Genomic DNA, 9531 nt, shown 5'->3' with positions numbered 1-9531 from the left:
TCTGGGCTCAGACCTGCATCGAGACTGCACACTGCCCACAGACTCTGAAGCACCTGGAGAGTCACCATCACCCCGTCCCCCCTCTGCCCTCCATGAAAACCCTCCTGACTGTGAAACAAGTAAAGCCCTCCATCACCTCGCAACCCCGCACACACACTGGCTGGTACTATTATCATGTTAAAGTGCGCTTCACATCCAAATATTCCAATACAATCGCACAGATATATGTAAACAATTGTTGCGCGCATGCACATACTGTATACAAACACACAAAGTATAATGTCCCACAGATAGAACGAACATGTCACAGTCTGGGGGGGCAGCAGCCAATCACAACCACGGCTGGCCATCGCAATAGCCAACCCCGATTTTGTTTTTTTTTTATTTTATTTTGTAGCCAACTGTGTCACCATGGTTGTAAATAAATCATTCGCTCAACACAATAAAAGGTGTCTTTAGTAGAGAGGTGAAGCTCTGACATGTGACAGTGTTTAATCAACAGAGGGTAACTGTCTGAATCGTGTTTTAAGGGCTACCAGTAACAATAACTCGACATGACCCTGTTGAATCTGCATCTGATGGAAGTGTTACATGCGTTGGTATTATTTATGTGAAGAATACTGTATCTCCTCTGAGCCTTGTTTGTCATGTACAAAAGAAGCCTTTTTTTTTTTTTTTACTCATACTCACAACCTTAGCATAACACTTCTCACTGTGTCCGTGACGACTGTGATAGCTGTCAAACAGGCTATTGTACAATTTTTGCCATTTTAAAGTAACCTAGAATCTGTCATGATCACACGGTGGGTGCACCTAAACACAGCACTGAAGACCACAAGTGTTACTGGGCATTTACAGTGAGCCACACATTACCCTCACAGCTGTGTGACGATGTGACTTGGATTTTTTTTCTTCTTGCTAATGGAGACAGACACAACACCTGCTTGCTGTAACATACAATTCTCGTAGCCGTCCTCCCGTAACACACTTGTGTTTGTAGGCTTACGCCATCACTTCCTCGTAAATGTGATATGATCTTACATAATGATGTAAGCATTTCCTCTGTGAATGGAGGAAAAAAGAAGCCCTCAAGCATTCTCATTTCCTGCCACTCAACTTAACGATCTGTATGTATGTAAGTATGTACTGTATGGAAGTGGAAGGCGTCACCGGAGCTTCGTTCAGAAGGAGTCACTTTGTCATTTTGTTTCTAACGTTGGTCGTGCACAATAGTGTAGTGTACGCAGTGTTATATGTAACAAGAAAAAATGTTTGGTATTATTTGCACTTTTTTTGTCCCACTTAGAGATATTCATGAGAAAATTCTTAAAGAGACACAAAATGTTATGAATAATGTAAATTAAATACTGATGTCTGAACTGGAAGACTCATTATTTCCCTCAACTTTAATTAAAGCTTATTTCCCAAAGCACCCTCTGGCTCTGACACAGATTGAAAAGCAATCAGTGTTTATTATAAAAAAGAGAAATACACCTCATCCTTCTATGTTTCCTCTTTGACAGTCAGCTTTAGACAGTACACATAGTCATTGCGGCACCCGACTACGAGGGAGCGTTCATACACCACTGGGGATGAAAACAGTTCCCCGGGTAGAGTGAACGACGCCAGCATTCGTCCATCTTGTTCATCTAAGACCCACACTGTGCCGTCTGTGGAGGCCAGAGCCACCAGATTCCCCCTCCTGCCCACGACAGAGCCATCAAACACACACGGACTGGAGTACACCTTCCCTGTGGTCTGGAACGTCCAAACTAAAGAGCCGTCGTCACAGTTCAAACAGTACAGACGGCCGTCATGTGATCCACACAGAAGCCTCTGCCGGTCTGGCGTGACGCACGGAGAGGAGAAGACGGGTCCCTCTGTTAAAAACTGCCAAACCTGCAGAGAAACACATTTAAAAATAGCTTTTGCTCAATTTGAAAAACTTGCAATCCTTAAAGGGATAGATTGGATTTTTTGAAGTGGGGTTGTGTGAGGTACTTGTCCACGGTCAGCGTTTTACCTACAGTAGATGGAGCTAGTTTGGAGAAGCAGGAAGGAGAGGAGCTGATACTGTTATATCCAGCTATGCTCTCTTCAAAGCCGAAAAACCCTTCATTAATTTTACATCACTGAACATGGGAGTTGTTGGTCTACTGCTGCCTCAGTCAGATTATTTGTATGTGTCATTGTGTGTGACTTTGGAGAATCCAAACTAACCCTTTAAAACACTTAAGTCACACAATAACTCAAACTAGCTGATGGAGGCAGCAGCTCCTGTGTTCTGTGAGGTAAAATTACAGTTTTGGTCAATGTAGTCTGGCTTTGAAGAGAGCAAAGATAACGGCTTCAGTTTCCTGTTAGAAAGGTGAAAATATTCAAAATACACAAAGTACACCTAAAAGAATACTAAAAACTATTTTCCTCACATGCCTCCACGGAAAATGGCAAACAGAAATATTGATTGATTTATTGATGCGGGGCGTGTTTAACAACAGAAAGATTACATCAAAATATCTGTTGAAACGAGCTGTGTGAAAGTTTGTAAACAGATGTTTTGATATAGTTTTGCTTTGTTAAACATGGTCTCCAATCAATCAATATGTTTGCCGTTTTTGTCACAAATTCAAGGCAACATAGCACGATTAAGTGATTGACAAATGGTCATTCTGTAGGTGAATTATTCTTTTTGACAGATTTTTTAGGCAGCTAAAAGACTAAGGATGCTCGATAATATCAGCACGTCATCGGTACCGGCCGATATCGGCTTTAAAATGAAACATTAGAGTCAACCTACATGTTGATAATATAAGTTTGTCGTTGATATCGGCTTTAAAATGAAATATCAGATTCAGCCAACATGCTTTTCCTTATCTTGCACAATGTATTGTATTTCATGTCTCCAACAACAGGGTGTTTAACGCACCACCGCTTCAGTTTCAATTAACATTTTGCTATATTTGTAGGGGCTGAACGCAGCCCTGGTGTCAGAGCACATGTAAAACACTATAACACAGTACATAGTGGGTGGAGAAACGCAGCAGTCAATGTTCAGCTTCTCACCAGTGTCCCTGAGTTGCTGAAGCAGCAGATGTTTTTGTCCACCGATCCGATCACCACCTGACCAGAGGAGGCGTTTGGTGAAGAGAAGAACGGGGTGTCTCTACGGTACGACCACAGGACCTCTCCGCTGTCCTGGAACAGGAAACACACTCATCAGACACTAAGGTGCAGCCTGTGTCAAAATGTCCTTAAGTGGGAAAACTTTTTACCAATGTTTGGTATTTTGTTTACTCACAGGGTTAAGAGAGAGGAGGTGACCTCCCAGTGACGCTGCATACAGCCGTCTGAGTGAGGTGTGGAGGTAGGGTGAGGAAAACACAGCTCCACCCCCACAGTGACGCCTCCAAACACACTGCTGGACCTAAAAGAACACACACTTTTACCTTGATTTATCTCTACTACATACATGTTCTAGTTTAGATAACTTTTACTCCCCTGAGAGGAAACTAAAGGGTTAATAAACTTGTCAATCTTGCTCCTGTCACTGGCAGTAATATCATTTAACCAACATGAAACAAGACACTTGCCACAAAACATTTAAAGGCTTCCTACCTTTGGGTCCAGGGCGTAAACGTGCCCATCATGTGAGCCGACTATCACCAGACCTGTGAGGGGATCCACAGCAGGACAGCTCTTCACAGCGTCTCCTGTCTCAAACTTCCAACATGTCTCTCCAGACGTGGCACACAGGAAATACACACAGCCATCGTAGCAACCTGTGAAAATCCAAAAATAAACCCTGAAGGCTAAAAACATACAGTAACATATTTTCATACAATATCCAGAGAGCTGATGCTGACCTATGACCACGAGGCTCCCGCAGCGAGACACCGTGGCTGAGGCTTCGATTCTGTCCCCAAGAACTCGCTCCCACAGAAGGCTCCCGGTGGTCAGGTCTAAAGCCTGGATCCTGTGAGAGTGGGAGCCGATGAACACTGTTGCTGACTTCACATCTGTTCTGTGTTGTACCAGAAGCACCGGGGAGGCGTCCACACATCTGCCTGTGTCTGAGGACCAGCTCAGACTGAGGCCCAGAACATCATCTCTGCATTTCTTACTGGGATCCTTCACGCCAGGTGCATCAGCCTTAAAGTTTCCATTAGTCTGTGGACGTCTGTTTTGCATCTCCATCACCTCTCCTGCTCGTCTTATAACTTTAACAGCCCACGTCTCCCCCTGCGGCCTCTCTGCTGCTGTGGAATCTGTGCGTCCTCTCTTCGCTGGCACCACAGGGGGAGCGTCAGAGTGGCGTTTCTTGGCCTCAAACGGAGAAGACCGGCTGTTCTCAAGTGGCGCCGTCAGTGTAACTCTCTCAACATGCCGCAGCACATCTGAGAAGGTCCCGTCAAGTATAACCTCCAAAAGCTCTGGTGAGGTCGCTCCCACAGCAGCGAGGATGTCTTCACACAGGTGTAGTGCCTTCAGAGAATCTCCTCCACTCAACAGGAAGTTGGATTCCTCGTTGATGGTTTCATCTTCAGGCAGATCTAGAGCTTTCTGTTGATAGGTAGGTGAATTCAAATTGATGCCACAAATTACAGCAGGAGATATTTAAATTTAAAATTGTGTGGTCAAAAGTAGTGAACTGTCATACCTGCCACAAGGACTGCAGGGTTTGCTTCAGTTTGTTGAAATCTCCCTGTGAAGACTCTAAACACCGTCTCTGTCTTTGGTAAATATCTAGAAGTGCCTTCACGTCCACTTTGCCTGCCGTAAAACAAACAGAAAGAAACTAAAACAGTGATGCATTATCGTCTGTCCTCAGCAGTGACTGTGTGTCTGATGCTCACCATGAGGAGTCAAACACAAGGCCGGGACCAGCAGCAGCGTGTCGGGAACGCTGTAAGACGGCAGCAGCAGAGACAGCTGGTTCAGGATGAGTCTGCTCAGATCTCCATCTGTGCCGCCCGGCTCCTCCTGACGGTGCTTTACAGCAGAGGGGAGGTCTTCACCACGCTCGGCTGAGGCTGTTTGTTCCGCATGCCCCGGTACAGATGTGAGAGGAGAATCTGCTTTTTGGTCTCCAGATGTGGACGCCACAACAAAGGCGAGCAGTCGAGAGGCTTCGTGCAGAACCACGGCACAGGCCTCCACCTGGGGCAGACTCTGTATAAGCTGGAGGAGCGGAGATACGACATTAATACTTCACCTTCTCTTCTCCCAAAAAGATTTAAAGCTTGATATGTTTACAGTCAGTTAAAACATCCAAACTTCAACCCACAAAAAACTTCTGTTATCCAAAAATGTATTTACAGCTGCTTGCATTTCAAACTAGTTACACTCACCGGCTACTTTATTAGGTACACCTGTTCAACTGCCCATTAACACAAATAACTAATCAGCCAATCACATGGCAGCAGCTCAATGCATTTAGTCATGAAGACGTGGTGAAGACGAGCTGCGGAAGTTCAAACTGAGCATCAGAATGATGAAGAAAGGTGATTGAAGGGACTTTGAACGTGGCATGGTTGTTGGTGCCAGACGGGCTGGTCTGAGTCTTTACTGGGATTTTCAGCACAACCATCTCTAGGGTTTACAGAGGATGGTCCCAAAAAGAGAAAATATCCAGTGAGCCAAAATGCCTTGTTGATGCCAGAGGTCAGAGGAGAATGGCCAGACTGGTTCAAGATGATAGAAAGGCAACAGGAAGTCAAATAAGCACTGGTTCCAACCAAGGTGTTCAGAAGACCATCTCTGAAGCAACAACACGTTCAACCTTGAAGCAGATGGGCTACAGCAGCAGAAGACCACACCAGGTGCCACTCCTGTCAGCTAACAACAGGAAACTGAGGCTACAATTCAACAAATTTCTTCTCTAGAAACTTTATAATATATATATATATGTCAGAATAAAATATCTCACTTGCTGCAGGCTGTCCAAGTTGACTCGTTTGCCGTGGCGTTTGATCAGCCTGTCTCTGCGTCCCAGGTAGTACAGCTGCATGTCTTCAACGTTCACCCAGTCTCCAGTCGCTCTCATCGTCCCAGGGACAACGGTCTCCTCATCATCCAGGAGACACACTCTGTCCTCTCCACCTGCACCAACGGTCACATGGATTTATGTGGATTTTATCCACAGATAAAAGATTTCCACATGTGTGTGTGAATGAGATCTTTCTCACCTATGAACACCTGACCTTCGCCCTCTGTAACAATTCGGCCGTGTTCATCTCTTACTTCCACCACTGTGTCCATCAGGGGAGTCCCAAGAGGCACAAAGGACGATGCGCTGAAAGGCAGGTAATGTTGAATAAAAGTTGTATCGACTGCAGCGTAATACTTGATCATTTAATTTCTTAATTTCTTGACAAATTCAAAGTAACACAGATGGTCATTTAGAGGGTGAGTAAGTATCTTTAATAACTTGTTTAAACAGGGTGCACTCACAGGTTGTCAGACTGCAGTAGAGACTCTGGTATTTTATAAGAGCAGGCCCAGCAGGACACTTCAGTGACACCGTAGATATTGTAGATGTGGGTTTTGTTGTCCTCGTGCCTCCAGGTCCTCAGCAGAGCTGGCAAGGGGCAGGCCTCTCCACCCAGAGCCAACACACGCAACGAGGAGCCAGATGACAACACTTCCTGTTTTAGGATAAGGCGCTTGAAGCGGGTGAGCAGTGTCGGTGTGACCTGTAGAAACAAGACGACACGTTTTAGCAACGAAAAAGTCATTCAAAGAAAAATACAATTTGTTCACACCTGCCTGCAGGACGGTCGTCTTGTGATTCCTGAACAGAAGTCGAGCCAGTCGACTGGGCATTTTCTTAATCACAGTGGGGACGATGAGGAGCTGAGCCCCGGATGATAAGGCCAGGAACATATCCACCACAGAGGGGTCAAAGGTTAAGGGCGAGGCGAGGAAAACCACATCGTCTGCACTCATCTGAAACAAAGATCTGATCCAAGAGAGATGCGCTTTTAAATATGAATGAAAATAATGTTTCAGAGGCCAATAACAACAAAACAAAACCTCACCTCAGGTGCTGTATATTGGGGAGTATACACTTGTGCGGCACCCTCACGATCTTCGGAAGGCCAGTAGTTCCAGATGTGTGCAGCACATACGCCAAGTCTTTGTGCACATCCTCCTTCAAACCAGCACCATCTGCTGTCTGAGCTCCGGTTTGCTCCGGTCCTGGTCGGTGCTCAGTGACTGGCAGCAGCTCAGCTCGTATCAGGGTGAGTTTGAACTTTGGCAACACCACACAAACCTCCACAGACACATGTTGGGCGAGAGCTGCCTGGAATCCCTGGACGAGGAGGAGGAGGAAATAAAATCAACGTGAATATTCATACAAAGCAGTGACAAGGAGGAAAGACTTCAACAGATAATAAACGCATAATCATACTGTTTAATAAATGATAATAAAAAACAAAGTGAACTGCAGATTTTAAGAATCACTTTCAGGAACTTTGCATCAGTGTGCCCATAAATCTGCTTTAGTGGATATTTAATTACAAACAAAAGAATGAAAAATAATGGAAAAACATTTTTTATGCACTTTATTTTTAACAAACTCATATATTTAATTGCACTCAGGTTTAGATGTACCAACACACTTCATAAGTTTTTATAGACAAATACAAATATTTTATTGCTTCACAGATATAGGGATGCACTATATAGGATTTTTTGCCGATATCCGATACACCGATATATAATAATTTATTTGGCAGATAACTGATACCGATATCGATATATCCACTTTTTTTCCCCACCTAATTTTAATAATCATCAAGTCTCTTCTGTAGTGGAGTTAATATCATATTATGCATGCATGCTGTTACTGTGACGGCCCACCAGCAGATGGAGACATGAAATACAGTGATTTTCAATGAATGTAATATTCATTCATTCACTCATTATGTCAAATAAGAAAAAGCATGTTCTCCTATTTAAAGCCAATATCGGCCGATACCAATGACATGCTGGTATTATCGTGCATCCCTACACAGATAGGACACAGATTGTTTTTTTAATGAGCACCCTTTTGAGTCAAAAGCAAACAAACGATCTTAAAAGCCAGGCTCATCAACTATTTAATATGGTGTCATGTGTTTAAATGTGAAATACGCTATGCTCAATTAAGATCTTTCATTTTTTTGAGGTTTGAGTGCTGCTGGACACTATATTCATGATTATTCTGACAATGACAATAAGGTAAGATGAGGTGAGGTGAGATGACTTGCTAACAGGAGGGTGCAAATAACATGCAATCAAATATATACACAATATATTTAACGACAAAAACAGGATGGATGATAAATAAATTTTGGTTGCTTATAAATATTTTTGTACCATTACAAAACGTAGCTGGTGTAAGAGTTCAAGGGTGCATGGTTTATCGTGATCTGGGATAAAACCCTATATTGTCTCATCCCTGATAACAGCTGTAGTGGGTCCTGGATTATTAGGATTATTAGGCCCTGTTTTATTGTGTCAAAATCTGTTTTTAAGATGTTTATTAGTTTAGTTTATATTGTGCACATTTCATATTATTGGGTTCTTGGTCTGTGGCCTGCAATAGAGGTGGACATAATGCAGGAAACAGTTAATAGGGGCTCAACAGAACATGTTTGCCCCTGGTTGCCCTGACAGATTAATGTTCTTAAACCCTGATCCTGAGAGGAATAGTTCAGTCTGTAGGGACTTATGTTGGGAACCAGTGGATTGCCAGGTATTATCAAATATTGTGTTTGCATAATTGGTCATTATATTTGTTTTCTATACTCATAAAATATGAATTATTCAACCTGCAGGGTGTCGGTCTTCACAGCACAGTACTTGAGGCCACACTGGGTCATGACTCTGGCAGAGAGATGTCCTGGAGCTTCTGGGTCCAGAGGGACATAAGCAGCAGGTGTCTGCAGGATCCTGGCAAACAACACAGCACAAGTTTTCATATCACACAGGAACATTACTAATGTGATATGGCACCGAAATTCAAAACTGTTCAAGTCCCACACACATGTACACTGGTCAGATGCTGTGATTTGACACTTGACAATGAACTCACCCCAGAATCCACACAGGTATGAACACATCATCACAACAATACAGTCCGATCAGGCCGTTATTAGGAGAGCAGGTCTGTCGTAGGATATGAGACAGTTCACCGGACAGTTGAACCAGATCTCTGTAGAGCAAAGACACCGGGCTGTCTGACTCTGACCCGCTGTCATATGTCACAGCTGCTCTGTCGGGGTGCAGAGAGGCAGCGGCGGATACAAACTCCTGCAGAGTCCGAGCAGCAGCCATATTGAGCCGTTCAAAGACCACCGGCTCATTCTCCGGAAGTCCCGAGTCTGGACACAAGCCCGTAAATCATATTAAGATTCATTTATTGATTCATTCAGAGGAATGAAGTCTTGTATATATCTAGGCAGTTGGACGGACGCTAGAATCGTGTTACTGTTTGTCGCGTTAAGATGGCGTCACGCTGATGGCTGATTCAAGTGCTTCTGCTGA

General features: G+C 44.0%; 1 protein-coding gene across 1 annotated transcript; it reads right to left on the bottom strand.

Annotated features, from left to right (window-relative positions):
* Positions 1 to 19: 19 nt before the first annotated feature.
* On the bottom strand, positions 20 to 9503 carry aasdh (aminoadipate-semialdehyde dehydrogenase). The gene is made up of 14 exons (XM_050055424.1): positions 9080 to 9503; positions 8817 to 8937; positions 7038 to 7312; positions 6766 to 6958; positions 6451 to 6692; positions 6186 to 6292; positions 5927 to 6099; positions 4854 to 5178; positions 4658 to 4770; positions 3864 to 4560; positions 3616 to 3779; positions 3299 to 3424; positions 3064 to 3195; positions 20 to 1899 (listed from the first exon to the last, which is right to left on the bottom strand). Exons 1-14 carry the CDS (start codon positions 9319 to 9321, stop codon positions 1504 to 1506), a joined length of 3306 nt encoding a protein of 1101 aa, XP_049911381.1. The 5' UTR covers positions 9322 to 9503; the 3' UTR covers positions 20 to 1503.
* Between the last annotated feature and the right edge of the window lie 28 nt (positions 9504 to 9531).

This window comes from Epinephelus moara, chromosome 10, assembly GCF_006386435.1.
Source record: "Epinephelus moara isolate mb chromosome 10, YSFRI_EMoa_1.0, whole genome shotgun sequence".
Lineage (NCBI taxonomy): Eukaryota > Metazoa > Chordata > Actinopteri > Perciformes > Serranidae > Epinephelus > Epinephelus moara.
This window is presented reverse-complemented; position numbering and strand designations above follow the sequence as displayed.

What these genes read in the sequence shown, in the direction of transcription:
- aasdh (XM_050055424.1), bottom strand. Translation starts at nt 9,321, where the DNA reads ATGGCTGCTGCTCGGACTCTGCAGGAGTTTGTATCCGCCGCTGCCTCT. An exon ending in ATACCTGTGTGGATTCTGGG is followed by an intron (nt 8,938 to 9,079) that starts GTGAGTTCATTG and finishes GTTGTTTGCCAG; the next exon opens with GATCCTGCAGACACCTGCTG. An exon ending in CGAAGGTCAGGTGTTCATAG is followed by an intron (nt 6,100 to 6,185) that starts GTGAGAAAGATC and finishes CCGTTGGTGCAG; the next exon opens with GTGGAGAGGACAGAGTGTGT.